The sequence below is a fragment of the Dendropsophus ebraccatus genome, chromosome 6, assembly GCF_027789765.1.
Source record: "Dendropsophus ebraccatus isolate aDenEbr1 chromosome 6, aDenEbr1.pat, whole genome shotgun sequence".
In the NCBI taxonomy this organism is placed as follows: domain Eukaryota; kingdom Metazoa; phylum Chordata; class Amphibia; order Anura; family Hylidae; genus Dendropsophus; species Dendropsophus ebraccatus.
In genome coordinates this window covers 43,474,720-43,498,578 of record NC_091459.1, presented here as the reverse complement: position 1 = coordinate 43,498,578, position 23,859 = coordinate 43,474,720, and the positions used below count along the sequence as shown (strand labels likewise).

Here is a 23,859-nt window from a genome sequence, read left to right as displayed (position 1 = left end):
GTGACCTCCGGGAGGATTAGTGGCGGCCCGGATGAATTGCGCATACACTGGAAGCAGCCCGTCTCTGACGGGACATCTTCCCTGCGCCGGCGCGGTTCATATGAATATGCATAGTAGGTGAGATGAGAGGGGGTGGACTGGGCGGGACGCAGTGGTGCTAAGAGCCGGAGGGTGACGTCCCAAATGTTCTTAGGAATGATATTTGCATAGGAGCAATGAGGAAATTAATAAACAATACAGAGGAGAAGAGGATTGTTATTCACAGCAATATACTCCTAAAGCTACTGAGCTTCTGCGGCATATCAGCAGGTTCTCTGGGCAGAACCTGCTGATAGTGCCGCTTTAATTTTACTACAGCTTATTTCATGAGCTGTGATTGGTTGTTGTGGAAAAAAGTACACAGTGTGAGCTTCAGCCAGCCAGATAAATCTGGGCCAGTGAAACTTTTTCGTGACAATTCTGAGACAAACAAATCCCGCCATAGTGGTTCAAAGACAAGTGTGAGACCACAGTGGTTGCACAAAGCGGTGACTGCCAGACCACAAGGTGGAGACAGCAGAATGGCTGTAGCTACCATCACCCCTACTATGTACATCCACAGCACGCCACTTGGCCTCTTCACAGAATGGCTCATAGAGGCCCCCCTCTTCTCCTCACAGGGCACTGTCTCTTCCCCTCATAGGTCGGACCGCACAGCCGTCATCTTGCTGGGTTGCAGGACGTGACCTCGAGCATGCGGCTGGATGTGGGGCCATGGATCAGTGGTATGCCTGCGGTATCAGCTGTGAAGGACCACAAGGGGCTGGTGGTGAAGGGTGGTCTTATTTTTGAGGGGAATGCCTTATTTTTAGGGGAATGCCTTATTTTAAACTATCACGTAAATCCACCACTATGCCCTATTTTCAGAGGATGACTTATTTTAGGGGAAATATGGTAGTAAATTGCACTTTCAATAGACCAGTCTAAGGGTGCGTTTACACAGAAAGATTTATCTAAAAGATTTTGGAAGCCAAAGCCAAGAAATCCCAAATCAAAAGAGGATAGATCCCAGTCTTTCCTTTATGACCTGTTCTCTGTTTATAGTCTGTTCCTGGTTTTGGCTTCAAAGATCTGTCAGATAAATCTGTCTGTGTAAACGCACCATAACACTGCCATAGCAAAAATAGACCACGCACAGAAAAATCCCCTGTTAAATAAATCTCCCCCACAGTGTATTTACAATGGCCATTCTTCACGGCGTAGGTCAAAATAATATTCATGCCATGTAATTGTGACCGTTATTGCGTGAACAGCGGCCGTTATTTTAGGTAGTTCACACACAGTCCATGGATTTCCCTGTTCTTTTCACCATTTGTATTACATTCAATGGATCAGCCCACCTGAATTAGAATAATGTTGAACTCCTAAGCTAATTCATAAGTTATTGACATAGATCCTTAATTCTCAGTCCCCACTCGGGAGCAGACTAAGAAGGCCACAGATCTCCAGCCCCAGCTCACTTTGGAAACAGATCATCTCTACAGAATGGTTTTGGTAAGAGACCTGTTATCCTTGAATGTGGTATTTAAAGGGAATCTGTCAGCAACCGGGTCCTACCTGAGGAGCTGACAGTGTGCTGTAGCACCTTGTGAGCATGATACCTTTTGGTAATTTGTCTGTGGAGTAGATTATGCCAAAGAGCAGTTGTGGCTCAGTATTTGTCCCACATTTTGGCACTCCTCACCACTCCTTCCTCCTCCCTCTTCATGAATAATCAATGCTGCCTGGTCTCCTGCTCGCTCACCTGTCAGTCAGTATCTGCCAACAGTGGACTGATCTGCATTCAGATACAATGGTGCCTTGGATTATGAGCATAATTCGTTCCGGGACTGTGCTTGTAATCCAAATCCACTCTTAAACCAAAGCAAATTTTCCCATAAGAAATCATAGAAATGCATACAATTGGTTCCACACCCCAAAAATAATGATTTAATATTCTGAATAACATGTAAAACAAATGAAACAAACATTCAGAAACAGCAGAATATGTGATATTATAAGTTACTGTACAGTAATGGAGAGGATGGGAAACACAAGGGCTGACAGAGACTGCAGGGAGCATAAAGGAATGAGCAGGGCAGATGTGGGCACATACATGCAGCACTCTCTGTCCGGGGAGAGAGGGGTTGCAGCTACAGTAGGGAGAGATTACCTCCACAGTCATGTCCCCTGATGTAAGCCCCAGCCTGAAGTGGATCTGCTATGATTTGGAAGGTGAGGGAGGCTTTCTGGGTCAGAGTACAGGGCTGTAGACCCCGCTATGCAGACCATGCCCCTCCTCCACTCTCGCTCCGACCAAGTTCAGGGAGCTCTTAAACCAAAGCAATGGTCTTAAACCAAGTCACAATTTTAAAAAACTGTGAGCTCTTTAACCAAGTTACTGTTAAACCAAGGTACCACTGTATAGTTGAACCACCTACCCTATGTTGGAGCTGTGGTCTAGGGGTAAGCCACCTGTCTAGAGACCTGCAGCAGGTTTTGCTTTGGTTCGAGCCCCCTGATGGAAATGAAATACACACAGCATCATAAGAAATCTGTTCTGTCACGGACTTCGGAGCTCCGAAACTGTTACAATCTTTGCACGACTGTACTGTGCACGGAACCTGTGAATGCCCTCTTAGGCTGGGGTTTAACGGCGAATCCTGGAATCCTGTTACCACCGAATTTACAACAAGGATACACATAAGGGTACTGACCATTCAGTGTTTTATGTTTTTTAGGATCTTCGTTCTGAGTGTGAGAGTATGAAGCTGGAAGTAAAGCGACAAGATGCTCATATACTCATGTTACAGCGAGATCAAGACTCTCTCGGAGGACAGATCAGAGAAGCTGAAGGTCTTCTTATCTACATATTAGTTTACTTTATTTTTCCATTTTAAAGAGTAAAAACAACTAACAATAAGGGTGCATTCCCATGCAGCATATCTGTTCTTTCATCGGTTCACTAGCCATGTGATTTGATTTATTTACAATATTCTTGCAGAAAAATGGCAATGTACAATGACAGGTACAGCCTAGTGTAGCTCCTTTAGCGTATCATCTGCAGGCTTCCTCTTACTGTTAGGCTTCCTAAGGGATCAATTCTAGATCGCCTTCTTTCCTTGCTGTTTACATTACATATTGGACACATCATCAGTAAATCTAAGCACAATCTTTAATTGTCACCTTGATACCCCCTCCCCATAACTATTGCAATTCCTTACTAATCGGCCATGGACTCCAGTTCATCCTAAATGCAGAAGCCAGGCTCATCTCCCTCTCTAGTCAATACACCAATAGCTCCACCCTTGGTCAGTCACTATACCAATGCTTTCCCCTGGGTCAGTCACTACACCAATGCCTCCCCCTGGGTCAGTCACTACACCAATGCCTCCCCCTGTGTCAGTCACTACACCAATGCCTTCCCCTGTGTCAGTCACTACACCAATGCCTTCCCCTGTGTCAGTCACTACACCAATGCCTCCCCCTGTGTCAGTCACTACACCAATGCTTTCCCCTGTGTCAGTCACTACACCAATGCCTCCCCCTGTGTCAGTCACTGCACCAATGCCTCCCCCTGTGTCAGTCACTACACCAATGCCTCCCCTCGTGTCAGTCACTACACCAATGCCTCCCCCTGTGTCAGTCAATACACCGATGCCTCTTCCTGTGTCAGTCACTACACCAATGCCTCCCCCTGTGTCAGTCACTACACCAATGCCTCCCCTCGTGTCAGTCACTACACCAATGCCTCCCCCTGTGTCAGTCACTACACCAATGCTTCCCCCTGTGTCAGTCACTACACCGATGCCTCCCCCTGTGTCAGTCACTACACCAATGCCTCCCCCTGTGTCAGTCACTACACCAATGCCTCCCCCTGTGTCAGTCACTACACCAGTGCCTCCCCCTGTACCAGTCACTACAGTAATGCCTCCCCCCTGTGTCAGTTACTACACCAATGCTTTCCCCTGTGTCAGTCACTACACTGATGCCTCCCCCTGGGTCAGTTACTACACCAATACCTCCCCCTGTGTCAGTCACTGCACCAATACCTCCTCCTGTGTCAGTCACTGCACCAATGCTTCCCCCTGTGTCAGTCACTACAGTAATGCCTCCCCTCTGTGTCAGTCACTACACCGATGCCCCCTCCTGTGTCAGTCACTACACCGATGCCTCTTCCTGTGTCAGTCACTACACCGATGCCCCCTCCTGTGTCAGTCACTACACCGATGCCTCCCCTCTGTGTCAGTCACTACACCGATGCCTCTTCCTGTGTCAGTCACTACACCGATGCCTCTTCCTGTGTCAGTCACTACACCAATGCTTCCCCCATGTCAGTGACTACATTGGCTGTCCATTCAGCACTGAGTACCCTATAAACTCTTCTTTCTCAGTGAGGAAGGTCTCCACAGTGCTGCTTCTCCCTACATCTCCTTCCTCTACCACCCTACCCATGCTTTACTAACATACTTTACAATCCGCACCTCTCACTCCCGTCTCTCGGACTACCTGAGCTGCACCAGTTCTCTGGAATGAATTACCTCAGAAAGTCAGACTCATTCTTCACAAAGCTTTAAACATGTCCTCAAAACTAGCGCTAAATGGACTTAAGTAAACTGTCCAGGTTCAGCAACTTCTCAAAACCGGAACACTTTGTATTTGATTCCTGGGCTCTGAATAAGTCTGATGCCACCCTTCACTCCAAGCACTTGGCCTTGTACATGTAGACATTGGTTGGTGACTGCTTCACCCACCTACACTTGCACTAATTATTAAAGATGGCTGGGGCATTGTAGAAATGTAGCAGTTCTGCCTTTCATCTCCAACTCTCCCCTCATAGATTGTAAGCTCTTGGGAGCAGATCCCTCACTTCTTATATATAGCTTGATAATTTCATGTGTATCTCTGTAATGTCAGATTTTGTCTATGTGTGTAACCCAAGAATTGTAAAGTGCTGCAGAATATGTTGGTGCTACATAAATGAAGTTATTAGTTACATATTATATTAGTTATATTATTGATGATGCAGCAGCACAGTGATGATACATGCTCTACATGAGTGGTATACAAGCATATATCAGCAGTGCCCCAGTATTAATAAATAGCATACTGTATTTTCTCTTGTGCAAAATAAGTACAACCCTAATATATGGAATTTTTTTTACTGTAGATTCCCATTCCAAAGAAAAGCAGCAGCTGATTGAGGATATAGTTCAGCTGAAGAAAGCAAAGGAGCTGACTGACAGGCGGATGTCCCAGAAGGAGATGGAGATGCTTCTTAACAAGCAGGAGGTAGAACGTGAGATGAACACTGTAACCAGCAATGACCAGAGAATAGCTGCACTGCAGACACAGGTGTGTGTGGTGTAAGGTGTTTTAACATCCACTGTTTGCAATATAGACATCCGAAAATAATTGACATGATCATTATTTTGATGTTGGCGTGGACAACGTTCGTTATTTCATACATCGTGTGCATTGGACGTCCGTCATCCCATTGACTTCGACTTGAAGTCAATTAAAGGGCGACAATAACAAACAGCTTTTTAAATAGAAAAAGCGGATGCCTTTTCTCTTTTTTTTTAAAGTGTCATGTGAACATAGCCAAATGCTGCGTCCCTACATATGCCTTCTGAATGCAGCCAAAACCACGTCCCCAGGTTCTCTCATAGCCAAATGATGTCACTTTAAAATCCCAGCAGCATCCTGAGGCTGGGGGGTTGGGGGCGGGGAATACAGGCGTGGTTTCCACCCTGTTTGGAACCCATTTCAAACTTGTATGTGGAAACCTGGCGTTAAAGGGGTTATACTGCCTTAGGGCCCTATTACACACAGCAATAACCTGTCGAATCAAGACAATTTAGGCAGATATCGCTTCTTGTAATAAAGACAACATTCGGCCAAAGAGCTGATCATCGGCTGATCATTGCCTTTAGAAAGTATACAAATCATTGGATGCTGGTTGCACTTCACTGCATGATTGTCATGTGCGGCTGACAGGTGATGATTGTGTAAACAAATTAATAAACATTATACTTACCTGTCCATGCTCCCCCAGGAGCATGGAGAGGTCAGTATATACTTTATTAATTTGTATATAAGCAAGGGTTGCACAGGCATCGCTAACAATATTTATATATGTATATCCCTGACATATCCTTAGATTTTTGAGTCCGACCCCTAACATAGTTGCTGATCAGCTGGTTGCCAGAGCTACGCCACCTGCATACACATGAATCAGAGCTGGAAGCAGAGATGCCAGTACATTGTGTCACTAACCTGTTCAAACCTCAACAGGCAGCATTTGATTACCGGTGGCTGAAGAAATTGGATGCAGCCCTAAGGCTGCCTGATAAACATGAATAAAACCATAGGCTATGTTCACACAACGTATTATTACGGATTATTACGGATATATACATGCATTTGCTGCCTATGGGATCTCGGCCGGTGCGTATTCTCATCGTATACGCTCTGGCCGGGATCCCTAGCGGGGCCGCAAGCAACCGACGTGTCAGTTTTCTGTTGCTGGTATTCAGTAAATAGTGGCTGCAGAAAACCCTGTCAGTTCACACAATAGAGTGAGCAGCTCCGGCCACACGCTCTATTGTGTGCTGTGGGAAGTTCTGATGCGGGCGCGCACGGTTGCGCCTGCATCAGAACTCTCGGCCCGAAAGATCATCCGGCCGGTACTGCAGTACCGTCCGGGATGATCTTTTCAGAGACTGGCCGTTCCGTGAGCATGTGAACATAGCCTAAAGCTGTATCCCTGTTTTCCAGGACTCCCTAGTGCTGCATCCAATTTCTTTAGCCACCGGTAATCAAATGCCGCATGCTCAAGGTTCGCTCATCTCTAGTCAGCACCTTATGACACTTCAGTATTACACAGTAATGGATTTGGTCATTGGGTCACATGCACAAAACTCTTCAAAAACCTTGGCCCATTGCAACTATAATACTTTTGCCTATATATATTTTTAACCAATATTGTCTTCTAGTATAGCATGCAGGAATACTATAATTATCTAAACTGGATCGACCTGTTAAGGCTTGTGCTATTTGTTGATACCTGGTCATGTGACCATATTGCGCTGCTTGTCACGCTGTCTGATCCTGTGACTCTCAGCATACTGGATGTGGACATAGCAGTCTTCTGTCAGTACTGTCTATTCACTTGTCAAGTTTGTCATTTTCCCTTTTGGACAGCTGAAGCAAAGACTGGAGCAACAGAAGGAGATGGAAAACCAGCTGTCACAGAAGAGAATGGAGGTGCTGAAAGCCAACTCAGCCAGGCATGAAATGGAGGAGAAACTGATGAAGCACACAGTGGTCACTCAGAATCAGCTCACATCTGATTCAAGGTGCACAGACTTGTTTCCTCTAAGGCTGGAATCACACATGACAGTTTTTGTGCCAAAACCAGAAGTGGATTGAAATGGCGGACTTCTACTTCTCTTTTCTGTTGGATCCTCTTCTGACACGAAAACTGCTAACTGCTTTTTGGAAGTCAAATAATGGCTAGCTACTGACAGGGCCGTCTCCAGGTTTTTGGGGGCCCTTGGGCGACAGAGACTCAGTGGGCCCCTCATCCATCCACTATGAACAATCACGTAAGACACCACTAACATACACAAACACACGTTACTGACACACACACTTACTAACACACACACTTAATGACATAGACATTACTGACTTACACACATCACTGACAAACATTACTGACTGACACACATTACTGACTGGCACACACACACACACACACAGCACTTACAGCTCAGTGTTCTCCCTCTTCCTCTCTGCCCGGATGATCTCCACACTGTAGTATTAAGGACCTGCAGGTCATGTGATCAGGTCCTTCAATCAACCTCAATTCTCCAAAGAAGCTGTAATTGTGATTTCAGTAAGGGGTTTTCTATATACCCCCAGACCTAATGATCAATGTAGTGACCTATTTGTTTTATATTGTAGTACACACTGCACACTGTCACCACACTAGAAAAACATCCAATAGGAACCTACCTCCCTGCATATATCTATCACTGCAATCTCCTTATTGTAGTGTGGGCTAGCAGGATGCCAGCACAATAATAAGACCAGTACAGAATAGCTCACACAATTCTGCCTCCACATAGAAGCGACTATAAAGTAATCACATGTAAGTGTCATACAGACGTTACATGGAGAAGGCTGTCAAGCAGCTATTATCTAGTCTTTTCTAATGCTGAAATAAATATACCAGTAAAGTACACGAATCTTTAACCATGGCCATCCCTGATCTGTATGATCCATGTTCGGGAGCCAGGAATTAGAAATAGCATGATCTGTTCCTAATCCTGTTATATAGCCTCCCATTATTGACATATATAAAGGAACTTGAATTTTTGGCTCAGCTTCAGGAAATTAGGTGTCGGTGAAAAATTTTATCTGGTATATCAAATCTCCAGAGAGGTCCACAGCATTCAGTAAAGTAGCACACGGGCCCTGGGGTAAACTGGAGATTTTTCAAATTAACTGGTGTCAAAAAGTTAAACAGATCCTAAAAAATCTCAAGTCTTCCAGTACTTACTAATGGCTGTATGTCCTGCAGGTAGGGGTGTATTCTTTCCAGTCTGGCACAGTGCTCTCTGCTGCCACCTCTGTCCATGTCATGACCTATCCAGAGCAGTAGCAAATCCCTATAGAAAATCTCTTCTGCACTGGACAGTTTCTGACATGGACAAATGTGGCAGCAGAGAGCACTGTGCCAGACTGGAAAGAATACACCACTTCCTGCAGTACATACAAAAGCTGGTAAGTACTGGAAGAATGGAATTTTTAAATACTGTATAAGTAAATTAAAAATCTGTATAACTTTCTGACACCAGCTGATTTGAAAGAGAAACCCCTTTAAACTTTCTTCATTGGCACTTTTACATGCTGTTCCTAAAGACAAAACCACCTTTCCTTGTGGATGGGGGGGGGGGGGGTGATTCACAGAATGACTTAACTAAATTCTGTTTGGAAGCTTTTTGGATAATGGTGTTTGTTATGTTTGTTATACCATTTTAGGCATAGGATGAATGAGATATTTGGTTTTACAGGAATGAAATAAGTTTTCTACATCAGCAAATTCGGGAGAAGGAATTGCTGTCTGAACAGGAGCGAGTTCTGAGACAGAAAATGATGATTGACTGTGCGGAGCTAACCAGTGAGAACAATGCCCTGCAAGCGCAACTACTGGATCTTACCAAACAGCTAAACATAGTAAGATTATATTATTCTTGTATAAGTATATAACATAATAATGGAGGATTGGGTTTCACAATCCTGCATGTAATCCTGCATGGTTACCTCTTAATTTGTTGACTGAGACCTCCTCAAAAGGGATGGTCCGAACTGAGTTCGGTTCGGGTTCGTACGAACCCGAACTCTTGGTAATGATTCCTGCTGTCTGCCCGCTCCATGAAGCGGGCGGATCCAGCGGGAGGACCGCCTGGAAAAGTGGGATACAGCCATAGCCATAGGCTGTATCCCAGTTTTCCAGGCGGTCCTCCCACTGTATCCACCCGCTCCACGGAGCGGGCAGACAGCGGGAATCTGATGCCGAGCGTTCGAGTTCATACGAACCCGAACCTTGGAGGGTTCGGACCATCCCTACTCCTCAGCTGTATGATAACATAAAGCTCACACCTCACATGGCTATGCCGTTGTGTGTGTAAATGTATATATTGTTTTTATTTCAAAAGACAAAACTTTACTCCAGTACCAGATCATTTAAAGGCCAGGTTCACACAGTGTAAAATAAAGCCTGCCATTTGAATTAAAAATCAACGCAGTTGTTTTCTTTCTTCAATTATTTCCATTCAAGTCTATAGAAACCTAGTGGTTTATACCCTGCTTGTATATTGCCTGTACCATTTTGTAATTTTTGATCTTGCTAAACTTGGAGCTTGATAGAGTGTCACCCATAGATTGGGAGTTCCTAGCTGGTACTGGGAATGGATGAGTGTGGCAGCTCTGTACAGATACTGAAAATCAATCAGCCTTATGGCACTTGTTTCACAATAACATTATATTAGAGAATTGAGCTTACTATAGTCTCCTAAAATATTACTGTATATTAACCCCTTTATGTCAGTAATACGTACATAAACGTTCCTACTGCACATACCCCATGCAGTAGGTATGTATATATACATTCCTGACGTGTGAGGGGTTTGATGTGTGCGGGACCGCTATGACTCTTAGGAGGAGAGGAGGAACATTGCACTAATTTGGCCTGGACATCCGGGCATCAAGGTGCTCAGTCTTGAAGGTGTTAAAGTATAAATCCTATATAATTGACAGCATATTACTATACTATATTTGATAATGCTAGAACATTTTGTATTCTTAGTAGAGATGAGCGAACCTCGAGCATGCTCGAGTCCATCCGAACCCGAGCATTCGGCATAGTGGGGGCTGCTGAACTTGGATAAAGCCTTAAGGCTATGTGGAAAACATATCCATGTATTACTGTTTTCCAGACAGCTTAAGAGCTTTATCCAACTTCAGCAGCCCCCGCTATGCCGAATGCTCGGGTTCGGATGAACTCGAGCATGCTCGAGGTTTGCTCATCTCTAATTCTTAGTACAAAGTACCCTTTCTCAGCCTCCTATATTTGTTAATGTGTTTGCAGCTCCTTATGGTGCTCAGAACCACATCTAGTTGTGTACAGACTGGCGCTTAGTGGTGGCAACAGACAGATGATAAATAGTGTTGAGTGAGTATGCTTAACATGGTTCTCGGGTATAGGTGGCCATACACCTTCAATAACTGATGGCCAAACACTCTTTCCGCCGTCAGTTATATTGCATTTTTTCATTTTAATTTTTGTATGTTTCAGAATGTGTAAATAAGATATAGAAAAATTAGAATGACAAAAATGCAATATGTTACTGGAATACACATTAGCACTCCTGCAGTATGCCGGCAATTGACTGCATCCCGCCAGAGTTCTAAGGTGTCTTTCAGACCCTATATCTTTTTCTCGTTCTAAGTTGTAGACATTCTTTCAAGGGATGAAATATACTTAAATTAGAATGAAAACATGAAAAAATGCAATACATTAAGCACCCTCGGCTCTATTGAGCAGGGGGCACCTGGTTGAATGCTCAAGCCTCCCATTGATTTCATTGGGGTTCATTACTTGAGTTGAGCACTGAAGCATTTTAGTGCTCTTTCAACACTAATGATAATGTTACAAATGTGTATGGGAAACCGGAGCGCTGTGGGGTGGGCAGCCCAACAACCCTATACCTCCAAGTCATCTATGCTGTTGGTTTTGTAGAAATTTTCTGTAAAGGAAAATAAGAAAAAAAAAGTCTTTACCAGAAAAAAAATCTTTCATACTTTCCATATTTCTTTTAACTTGCTCAAGAACATTCCAATGGCGAGGAGCCGTCCTCTTCCTCCTCCATTGCTACGGCATATAATTATATAGGAGGGGCAGAGACACATAGGTGCTCCCGGTTGTCTCCCACTCACTATTGACCTCACTAGTTACCAGGCAACAGATGTCGGTTTAGAATATGAAATCATTTGATGTAACGTCGGCTGACTCATGGTTTGCTCGCTTGATGTTTCGCTGCTCTCTGTCAGATATGGAATTACAAGGTTTTAGGATTTTAGATGGTTTAATACCTGCAGTTCGAAATGTAGGCATGCCTATAAAGTTACATAATACTACTTTTCTGTTAAATAGACATCTGATCAGGGTTGACTTTATCCTGTACACTTTGAGCGCACACGCACATATCTATTTTCTAATACTATGCACAATATATTAAAAGCATACATTTCTCAGGGCTTGAAATAAGCAGGGGATCCCAATAATAATGGTCTATCCCACCAACATCAGCAACGTTAAACCATTAATTTGATAGGCTTCAATATCCCGCACAGTTGCCACAGTGGCCGCAGCACTCGATCAAGCATCACTGCCCCTTGAAATTGATGATTAGTAAGGCTTTATTCACATTCACACGTTTCGTAGTTTTGTCCATAATTGCGGATAGGTAATTACAGACAAATTTAGGTCCCATTGATTTCAATTGGGCTGTTCACACTGTCCGTATATTTATGGATCTGTAATCCGCAAAAACTGCTGCTGTAAAAATCACTGACAAACTCTAGTATTTGTGGCACGGATTGTCCCATAGAAGTCTATGGGAGCGTCTGTAATTTTTGCAGCTCCTTAATTGTTATGAGAGAAACGTCTATAGCATCTAAAAATACAGATAAGTAATCATTTTAAATCATTCCCACTTATTTAACGTTCACCTTTCCCTTCTTTGCTGATCCGCAAAAAAAAAGCGGATTGCAGATGCAATTTTTTTGCCGATTTCGGACGAAAATTAGAGACAATTGCAGATAGTCCTGAAAATTTACTAAACTTGGAAATGTAGCCTAAGGATGCCAAGAGTTGTCCCTGTACTGAGATGGTGGAAATCCCCGCTCATTTCTGGCTTAGAGTCCTATTACACTGAGCAATTTTAAACGATTAACGACTAACGATAAACGATCGCAAACGAGATTGTTTATCGTTAACCTGAAATGGTTCACCATATTACACAGAACGATAATCGTCAGTTACGATCGTTATTGCGATCGTTATTATGATCGTTTATTCCTTCTGATCCCAGAAAAACAATGGGCAATGTGCTATTACACTGAACGATTAGTGAAAAAATGCGGAACTTGAACGAACGTGGAATTACAGCGAACGATTAGCAAACGATTAACGATAATTTTAGGTTCAGATCTAAATCAACGATCAACGACATACGAGCGATATTCCGATCGTTGCCTGCAATTACACAGAACGATTATTGTTTAAATTCGAACTAACGATTTTTCACACAATAATCGTCCCGTGTAATAGGGCCTTTACTTGATGGGCAAAACATAATGCAAATTCCGTATTGTGTGTGATATATTGAGTGTGATTTGTACATTACAGTTGTAAATTAAAAGAACTTCATTGATTATTCCAGCAGAGAGCGCTGAAGGAAGACGCCTTTACCCACAGCTCTACTAGTGTTGCTCAGCTTCTAAGTGTCAGATCCAAAGAAGAGCAACTGATCAAGCAGGTGCAACTGCAGCAAGCACTTCTTGAGAAGGAAAAGGAGCATTTTAAGGATTTGATGGGACAGGTAAGATTAACAGAGTAATCATCCTGTTATTCCGTCTTCTCCTGTCTAGTAGGTTGTTTGGGGCTCATAGCTGATCCATTCCTCTAGATCAGCTGATCATGACTGCTGTGCTGTAGGCTAGCTTTGAGTGGAATTCCATATGGGAGAGCCTTCTAGCCATCAGTGGTTTTTGCAGTATGATGTGGATTATTGGGTATGCTCTGTGCATTTCTTGTGTATTCCACTGCATTCTTCTAGCCATGTTTTATTCCTAGTTCTTCGGTTATTTCTTTGTTCTTCTCTGTAGTCCTTGGGGGGCATTTATGAAGATCGGCGTACTCGTACTCCAGTCTTAACTTACACGTCCTTGCCCCCCGCACACGCCTCTTAGTGAATCTGGCCTGCGCCCAACGTACCAAATCTACACCTGCTTCCACCTAGAAGATAGAAGATATTTTTAACGTGGAATTTTAAAGTTTTGATAGTTGCAGAAGTTGATGTAAGGCTCCATTTACATTAAGCTTTTGCTGTATGCTGCTGGAATGCCATCAAAAGATATTAAAGAGGTTGTCCAGGGAAACTCTTTTTCTTTCAGATCACCTGATATCGGAAAGTTATACAGATTTGTAAATTACTTCCATTAAAAAATCTCAAGTCTTCCCATATTTATTAGCTCCTATATGTCATGCAGGAAATGTTATTTTATTTTCAGTCTGACACAGCGCTCTCTGCTGACATGTCTGGCCGAGACAGGAACTGTCCACAGCAGGAGAGGTTTTCTATGGGGATTCATAGAAATCCGAGACAGAGTTCCTGTCTCGGCCAGAGGTGGCAGCAGAGAGCACTGTGTCAGACTGAAAATAAAACAACACTTTCTGCAGGACATATAGGAGCTAATACTTTGGGAAGACTTGAGATTTTTTTAATAGAAGTAATTTACAAATCTGTACAACTTTCTGATTGGATGATTGGAAAGAAAAAGATTTTCGCTGGACAACCCCTTTAAAGGGGTACTAGAATTCCAAGTCCTGGTCATCTGCACGCTTAAAGAGAAGCCAGTCATTTGAGTGATGCCATTCTCATGAATGGTCATCAGTCAAGTGACCGCCTTCTCTATGTGTGTGCAGATAACTGGGACTTGGATTTCAAGTAAGTATAGCTTTGTAATAAAGCCTGATAATTTTTTTTTTTTTTTTAATCTTGATATAAATGTAAATCTAAGGAACTTTCTACATTAAAAGTACTGTATGCATATTTAATAAATAATAATAATAATAAAACATTTATTTGTATAGCGCCAACAGAGTCCGCAAATATTAGATATTTGTAATATGCCATTCATTTTTACAGTCAGGCTGTTTTGAGGCTTCTGGTTCAAGGGCTAAGTAGGCAAATCCCAATATCAGCTACTTCTTCAATAGGTTGATTTATGCCATAGAATGACTTCTAGGTTACTAAATACAGTGAAGTGCTTTCCTCAGTCTCCTCAAGTAATCCTGTTGCTATAGTTTCTTAAGCATGTGTGACAGGTGTCAGCGGTGTAGTCACTTAAATACACTCTATGTGATTCCAGCTTATGGATGAAATATAATTATCACAGTTAAATTCAGTTACAAAGTAGAAGACTTCAAGTTGTTTTCCAGGACTTTTTTTTAATTTTTTTTATTGATGGCCTATCCTCAGGATACACCACCAGTATCTGATCTGTGGGCTGCTCACACCCTCGTGAATCAGGTATATGCCAGAGCCAAAACACCAGCATACACCAGAGCAGAGCAGGAAGCAGACAGCACCTTACATTGTGAAGTTACAGGGGAAAAAAAATACTTACCTCCTGCTGCAGCAGTGACCTCCTCCGGCTTCCGACTCTGTCTTCAGACTTAATGAACGCATGAGTGACCTCACTTGTGTGCCACAACAATGGAGGGGGGGAGCTGCCTCTTGTGGCTAGAGGTATAATGCTGCCCCTTGCCAGAAGAGTGATTGACAGAGTTTGGAGCCAGTTGCTCCCAGCCCTATCAAACACAGGGCCACATTTAACTGTATGCACTCCTGATTAGGATCATATACAGTTAAAAGTCCAGCGTCAGCACCCAGCTATACTTGCCCGATACTCGCACTGGTTCAGGCTGGATGCACATTGGGAGCTGTCCAGAATTCCAGATGCCTTCATAGGGTTCTATGGGGGCATCTGTGCCAGAACTGTGGACAATTATAAGACATGTGCCATAATTTCCAGGCCTATTTTCTGTCAGACACCATTCAGGTTAAACCCTGTAGGAAGTCCATGCCCATAGTAGCTGATAAGAAATCTGGATAGATTTTCCGGAAGTGTGAAGGGTGCCTTACTGCACCTCAGCCCGCATTGAAGTGAATGGGAGCTGAGTTGCAGTGACATATCACTGCCACTACACTACTATATGGAGCTGTCTTTTTCAGTTTCCTTCTCTGTGTATTGCAGGCACCACTACTCTGACAAATAACAGATAGACCATACATGAAAAATATAGACCATAAATAAGGATAGACCATAAATAAAAAGTACTGGAACCCATTTTAAGGGACAGCTTGCCATAAAGATTGGATGGTATCCTGCAAAATATGGTTTGGGACCAAAATTCCCAAGGTATACAAATCACTCCAATACCTTCTGAGCGTGTACACAGTTTGCAGTACAAGTTTCTTTTGTTTTACTAGATTGATCTCCTTCTTAGCGGCAATGATCGACATGACTTAAGAACCACTACATTAAACAGCCAGATTGCTGAGATACAAGCCATATTGGACAAGGAAGAACAAATCAACACAGAGTTAAAGAGAGACAAGACATTGCTAGTTGACCATGTTTCTTCTTTACAAACCCAGGTAATGAACCGCAATAGTAGCTATTGAAGTTGCTAGAAGTTTTTGAATTGTGTTACTGTGTTTGGTCACTTATTACATTGCATTGTGCCAATGTAGATAAGCTTCTTGCTTATCTACCAAATACATTTAGGCTTATTATTGAAGCATAAAAAAACGCAAAAACACACGGTGTGTGAACACAGTCTGACAGAGGTAAAGTCTCTTCACATGTGCTTTATCCACTGCCGTTTTCAGGTTGCAGATTTGATACTGTGACTTTAATCAATATAAATAAAAAGCTGAAATACGCAGCCTGAAATCTGCAGAGCATTAAAGGGGTAGTGCGGATGGGGAGTTCACAAAAAAAAAATCTTTTAAATCAACTGGTGCCAGAAAGTGCCAGAGATTTGTAATTTACGTCTATTAAAAAAAAGTCAGCTGCTGTATGTCCTACAGGTAGCGGTGTATTCTCTCCAGCCTGGAGAGCAGGAGAGGTTATCTATGGGGATTTGCTAGTGCTCTGGACAGTTCCTGACATGGACAGAGGTGGCAGCAGAGTAAGTACAGGAATACTGGATATTCGTAAATTACAAATCTCTGGCACTGGCTGGGACCAGTTCATCTGAAAGAAAAAACAGTGAACAACCCCTTTAAGTATTGTTTGAACGAAGGCTAAATATACCCTAAGGGTATAAAAATGCTGCTCTCTGTCTCTTTTAACAGTTGTGGGGGGTCTCTGCAGCTGGACCACCAATCATGTCACTATGGCACTCCAGAAGTTCTATAAAAGTTGAAGTTCACTTCAATCTGTTACTTTAATTTGTAAAACCTTTTGACATATCATGGAGACTTGTCCACAGTTTAGATCGGCTGGGGTCACAGTGCTGAGACCCCCAAGCGACAGACACCTATTAGGCACATATGTTTGGCTTGTTATACAGCACATATTTTGGGGTATTATGTATTGGATTGGAAGGAATCAACACATTACTTGTATAGAGCCCAAAAGTTCCTGATGGTGGCCCCCTTACAGCTAGTCAGCTAGTCTTTACCTGAAGTGAAAATTCGAGCCATCGGCAGGGGAAACTGGTGGACAATGTCATATACAAGTTCTTTAGTGGACAGAAATTCTGCTGCTCACATATACACAAGATAATGCATCCTGAAGAATTACCTGAAGCGGCAGGTATGCTGTAAGGTTGGACATTTTGACAAACCAATACTATTTTTTCATGCAGCCTTATGAGAATAATGTATCATACTGTTTCGCAGTTACGTTTCCCTCCACTAGATGGCGAAAGGACCTTATATAATATGAGATAATAAATTCAATCTAAATCTGTCTACTATTTGTTCTACTCCATTAAGTTGAGAGGCAATTTGTTGCTTGTAACTATAATTAAAGAATCTTTATCTCTTTGTAATTTTATGTATCTGAGAGGAGCTGGTTGTCAACATTTCACAGACCTAATTAAAAAAAAGCTAAATTTTTTTTTTATTATTTTTTCTCGAATAAGAAATCTTTTTAAGTCTGCCCGCAATTTACCTGTGACGTCAGTAAAGTGAAGCCTGTGATTTTCAGATCATTCAGAGTAGATGGATGCTGCTAGATTACTAAAGGCGGACGATTCATATTGGTTGACGAGTTTCATTTCCAGCATATAAATAAAAAAGTTTTTACCAGTAACATATTGTTTTGACGACAGACCTGCCTCGGACATAAAATAGGTGCATGGTTTAGTGCAGGGGTGGGGTGGTTTCTTTTTCCTAACGAGGGCCATTTGGCCATTTATAAAATCATTTGAGGGTCATACACTAAGTGTGTGTTGCCAGGACCCATGCCAAGGCAAAGTATTGCCCCCCCATACCCTTTAGTATTGTAGTGAAAGCCCCTGGTAGTCTAGTTAACCTCTAGTGATGCCCCTGGTAATCTAGTTAACCCCCAGTGATGCTCCCGGTAATCTACTTAACCCCAGTGATGCCCCTGGTATTCTACCTAACCCCCAGTGATGCCTCTGGTAGTCTATGTAATCCCAGTGATGCCTCTTTTAGTCTATGTTACCCCAGTGATGCCTCTGGTAGTCTGCTTAACCCTCAGTGATGCCCCTGGTAGTATTCTTTTAAGATCAGCTGGTGTCAGAAAGTTATACAGATTTGGAATTTACTTCTATTTAAAAATCTCAAGTCTTCCAGTACTTATCAGTTGCTGTAAGTTCTGCAGGAAGTGGTGTGTTCTTTCCAATCTGACACAGTGCTCTCTGCTGCCACCTCTGTTCATGTCAGGAACTGTGCAGAGCAGTAGAAAATCCCCATAGGAAATCTCTACTTCTCTGGACAATTCCTAACATGGACAGAGATGACAGCAGAGAGCACTGGGTCAGACTGTAAAGAATACACCACTTCCTGTAGAACATACAGCAGTTGATAAGTACTGGAAGACATGAGATTTTTAAATAGAAGTAATTTACAACACTTTATAATTATTGACACCAGTTGCTTTGAACAGAAAAAAAAAATCACCAGAGTACCCCTTTAAAGAGTTCATAGTTATGTTTCCAAGTTTTTATTGAAGCACCATTTTTTGCCTTGAAAGTGGAACTATCAGCAGGTTAGATGCATCTAACCTGCTGATATGTCCCTATTGTGCAGTAAATGCAGAGGTATGTGTCCCTTCATTCTAGGCACTATTCCAGTGCAGTCACTCTTTTACTCCACGGCCTGTAAGACTGTTAGGAGCACTGCCCCACCCCCATATCAACGATCTGGCCTGCCCCCGGCAGGTTCACTCCATTGATTATCATTAGAAAGAGACGGACCCGTCGGGGGAGGATCAGTGCTCCTAACGGTGCTCCAGTGCTCCTTACAGTCTTACCGGACCCTGGAGCAAACAACTAAGTTCACAGGAACGACGCTGAGGATGATGGTAAGAGACACACCTTCATCCTCAGTGTCTCCTGCACAATAGAGGGCTATCAGCAGATTTGCCTAAACTGCTCATAGTTCCCATTTGATTCACAGCTGCTCATGTTTCTTACTGTCTTCAGCCAACATTATGGTAGTGAGTGGTAGAAAGTAATTTTTTTTTCTAAATAGTTTTTTTTCTAAACATAATCATTTATGTGATGATAGTCACTGATATGGTTTGTAGTACATAGATGAATTCCTTATAAAAAGAAATGTGTGGGGGCAGAGTTTGTCCAATACATAAGTCAAAATGAGTGCAGTCTTACTGTTATGTGTATGATTCTGGTACTCTCATTTTTGGACCTAGAACTAATGTTGGACTCTAATGAGGCTATAGTTGCAACCAAGGTTTAAAGAAAACCTATTTCAGGTAATTCTTTGCTTCATGCCATTATCTCCCAGTAGGGGAATTTATCAGAGCAAACAGAATCTGCAGGGATAATGTATTCTATGAACAAGGAAAAGCTCAGTTTTAAAAACTGCTTGTGATAAAAGGGCTAATACAAAGTATCAAAAGAGCTGAGAGCAATAGCAGACTCTTGTCCATGTGAAGTATATGAAATATAAAATGACAAATACCAGAAAATCATAAACAAAATAAAATCACAAGTTCATAAAAAACATTATCATTTAACAAACTTGTATCGTGTCAGAGATTTGTATCGGTGGCGTTCTGAGTGCTAACACCCCCTTGAATCGCTAGAACGAAGGGATAGGCACACGGACTGCCCCTTAATGTACGCTCTCGCTGCTAAAGTAGCAGTAGATAGAATTATAATGGCAGCTTATGGAACTTTAGCAGCCAGAGCAGAGATTAAGGGGCAGAGCATGCTGCTGAGTGTGTCTGCCCCTTCATTTTAGCAATCTGGGGGGAGTCAGCACACAGATCCCCACCGATACAAACCTCTGACATGTCGCTATGATATGTCAGAAGTTTGTTTAAATGATACCGCTTTTTAAAAATATAACTAGTAAGAATCTGCCAATACCAAACCTGGCTAGGACTTAAAGGGAATATGTCAGCACCTGGGCCCCACCTAAGGTGCTGACAGTGTGCTGTAGCTGGTAGTCCCCTTTTGGTAATTTGTCCGTGCAGTGGATTCTGCAAAAAAAAGGAGTCAAAAAAGGAGTCGTTTGTGCCACACTATAGCACACCTCACCACTCCTTCCTGTATACAGCCCACTATGCAGTTATGAATATGCATAGTGGATGGGCCGGCAGTGAGCGGGCCGCGGCATTGCTCTCTGGCCCAGAGCAACGCCCTAAATGCTCTTATGCAGGTAATTTGCATAAGAGCATTTAGTGATTTTACAAACAATGCGGGGGCGGAGAGGGCTTAAAGTAGTGGCTATGTATTACTGACATACATAGCTACTACGGCATATCAGCAGGTTCTCTGGGAAGAACCTGCAGATAGTGCCGCTTTAATAACAGGCTTAGACAAGTTCTTGGAGCAAAATAACATTAATGCATATGTAATAATATAAAATGTATCCATCATCCATATCCTTTCCTTTATCCATCCCCTTCTTGCTTGAACTTGATGGACACACACTACCGTTCAAAAGTTTGGGGTCACAAACATTTTGTGTTTTCCATGAAAAGTCACACCTATTCACCACCATACATTGTGAAATGAATAGAAAATAGAGTCAAGACGTCGACAAGGTTAGAAATAATGATTTGTATTGGAAATAACATTGTTTTTACATCAAACTTTGCTTTCTTCAATGAATCCTCCTTTTGCAGCAATTACAGCATTGCACACCTTTGGCATTCTAGCTATTAATCTGTTGAGGTAAGCTGGAGAAATTGCACCTCACGCTTCTAGAAGCAGCTCCCACAAGTTGGATTGGTTGGATGGGCACTTCTGGCGTACCATACGGTCAAGCTGCTCCCACAACAGCTCAGTAGGGTTCAGATCTGGTGACTGCGCTGGCCACTCCATTACCGATAGAATACCAGCTGCTGCTTCTGCTGTAAATAGTTCTTGCACAATTTGGAGGTGTGTTTAGGGTCATTGTCCTGTTGTAGGATGAAATTGGCTCCAATCAAGCGCTGTCCACTGGGTATGGCATGGCGTTGCAAAATTGAGTGATAGCCTTCCTTATTCAGAATCCCTTTTACCCTGTACAAATCTCCCACCTTACCAGCACCAAAGCAACCCCAGACCATCACATTACCTCCACCATGCTTTACAGATGGCGTCAGGCATTCTTCCAGCATCTTTTCATTTGTTCTGCGTCTCACAAACGTTCTTCTTTTTGATCCAAACACCTCAAACGTGTATTCATCCGTCCACAACACTTTTTTCCAGTCTTCCTCTGTCCTGTGTTCTTTTGCCCATCTTAATCTTTTTCTTTTATTGGCCAGTCTCAGATATGGCTTTTTCTTTGCCACTCTGCCCTGAAGCCCAAAATCCCGCAGCCGCCTCTTCACTGTAGATGTTGACACTGGTGTTTGGCGGGTACTATTTAATGAGATGCCAGTTGGGGACCTGTGAGGCGTCTGTTTCTCAAACTAGAGACTCTAATGTGCTTATCTTCTTGCTTAGTTGTGTAACGCGGCCTCCCACTTCTTTTGCTACTCTGGTTAGAGCCTGTTTGTGCTGTCCTCTGAAGGGAGTAGTACACACCCTTGTAGGAAATCTTCAATTTCTTAGCAATTTCTCGCATGGAATAGCCTTCATTTCTAAGAACAAGAATAGACTGTCGAGTTTCAGATGAAAGTTCTCTTTTTCTGGCCATTTTGAGCGTTTAATTGACCCCACAAATGTGATGCTCCAGAAGCACAATCTGCTCAAAGGAAGGTCAGTTTTGTAGCTTCTGTAACGAGCTAGACTGTTTTCAGATGTGTGAACATGATTGCACAAAGGTTTTCTAATCATCAATTAGCCTTCTGAGCCAATGAGCAAACACATTGTACCATTAGAACACTGGAGTGATAGTTGCTGGAAATGGGCCTCTATACACCTATGTAGATATTGCACCAAAAACCAGACATTTGCAGCTAGAATAGTCATTTACCACATTAGCAATGTATAGAGTGTATTTGTTTAAAGTTAGGACTAGTTTAAAGTTATCTTCATTGAAAAGTACAGTGCTTTTCCTTCAAAAATAAGGACATTTCAATGTGACAACAAACTTTTGAACGGTAGTGTATGTCCTTTTTTTAACCTTACTAACTATGTAATTATATGTAAGTATGTGTAGCCAGCCCGCATGAACGATTGCTGGATTGTTCTTGTAGCCATTTCAATTCATTGTTATCAGCCGCTGGTGATCAGCTGTCAAACAAGCGCTGGCCCTTGAGCTCAAAAGGATGATAGTGGGCCTTTTTACATGGCCCGACATAGGGCTGTCCAAAGACACAAACAAGCACTGATCCGGGAGATCAGTGCTCATTTGCAGTGCCTTGATATGCATTAATCCGTACTGTCAGCTTCCAGATCACCAGCAGTGCATACTTACCTAGTGCATTGCTGTGTGATCCGGCATTCCACTCTTTGGCATTTCCATCCTGCTATTTGTCTCTGCCATTAATCAATCATTATAAAGAAGGCGGTGGTCTGAAGAGAAAGCAGGATTGGAGACTCAGAGGGCAAGATGCCTTATCACACAGCTGCGCACTAGGTAAGTATGCACTTTACAGATCTGCTTGTGTGATCTGCAAACTGATTGCTCAGATATATGCATATCCGTGATGTCAGTTTCTCTTTGCTATAGGCCGCATATCTCCTGTTTACACAGAAAGATGTGCGGCCGATAGCGATAAATTTAACTGCAATCCAAAAAGTGTGATCAGGCATTTTCCCGGTCCTCAGCCGCCCATAGCTTTTTATCTGCTTTGTTTGAACCTGGACAAATGATCAAAAGTCCTTTCAGAATTAACAATTACAACTGCCTTTTGGATACCATCTCAACACAGTTCAGTAGAATGCCGTACTATAAGAGCTATTTATTAAACAGATGATTATTTTCAGATCATTGGTTTACTTAAAAGCCTTGTCACTGAAGAGCAGTTGTTCTAGTTAATGACACATTTGGAAGTGTTAGCGTTTCTATAATAACCTCGAATTATTTTCACACTGGTGAAAACAGCACCACCCCTGCCTATGGCCTGTGGCTCTATCCATGTTTTCCAGGCAGGGCCATCTTAAAGGGGTTATCCAGTGCTACAAAAACATGGCCACTTTTTCCCCTCTCTTGTCTCCAGATTGGGTGGGGTTTGGAACTTAGTTCCATTGAAGTAAATGGAGTTTAATTGCAAACCACATCTGAACTGGAGACAAGAGAAGGGGAAAAGTGGCCATGTTTTTGTAGCGCTGGATAACCCCTTTAACAGCATTATGGGCAACTGGGCAGAGCTGTGAACTGCCCCCTCCCCACTGACCAAAGACAAGAGAGAATGGCACAGACAGAGGAGCGATTTGTGTTTTACACTCAGTTCAAAGTGCAGAGGGCCCCCAGGAAAGTTTAGAAAGTTTGCTTATCACTAGCCATCATATGAGCTAAGTAGTATGGATAAAACTATATGTAAAAATGACAAGAGGTGACTGTTGGTCACCACAGTTAGGGACCATAGCAGTAGTAACAGTAGGTGTGAATTTGTACTTGATCTTGGTTTATCCATCCCATTGTTATCAGCTGATAATGAGCCCCGGTGGAGTAACTCCTGACTTCCAGTTCTATTAACACTATAGCTGCCTATGTACTGTAACTGCACCCTACATTAGGGTTGGGCCTGTTATCTTAGGAGTTCCTGGCTTTCTTCGGCAGTTTGTTTCTTTACTAGTCTGTGGTTATTCATGTTCTTGCTTGTGTCCTTATCCATTTTTCCTAACCTTGTGATAGCCACTTAACACTAAAGGACAAGCTG

At 42.7% G+C, this 23,859-nt stretch overlaps 1 protein-coding gene across 2 annotated transcripts in view; it reads left to right on the top strand.

Annotated features, from left to right (window-relative positions):
- Nucleotides 1-1,460: 1,460 nt before the first annotated feature.
- Nucleotides 1,461-23,859, top strand: part of LOC138794794 (myosin heavy chain, embryonic smooth muscle isoform-like) — a 35,070-nt gene continuing 12,671 nt past the window's right edge. Inside the window, exons 1-7 of one of the 2 annotated variants that reach the window (XM_069973667.1) lie at nucleotides 1,461-1,533; nucleotides 2,760-2,874; nucleotides 5,189-5,373; nucleotides 7,225-7,379; nucleotides 9,102-9,264; nucleotides 13,038-13,193; nucleotides 15,870-16,037. In XM_069973667.1, coding sequence (XP_069829768.1) covers nucleotides 1,525-1,533; nucleotides 2,760-2,874; nucleotides 5,189-5,373; nucleotides 7,225-7,379; nucleotides 9,102-9,264; nucleotides 13,038-13,193; nucleotides 15,870-16,037 — 951 coding nt within the window. In that variant the 5' untranslated portion in view covers nucleotides 1,461-1,524. Of the gene's footprint in view, nucleotides 1,534-2,759; nucleotides 2,875-5,188; nucleotides 5,374-7,224; nucleotides 7,380-9,101; nucleotides 9,265-13,034; nucleotides 13,194-15,869; nucleotides 16,038-23,859 lie in introns of both variants that reach the window. The other variant, XM_069973666.1, reaches the window with a different exon arrangement.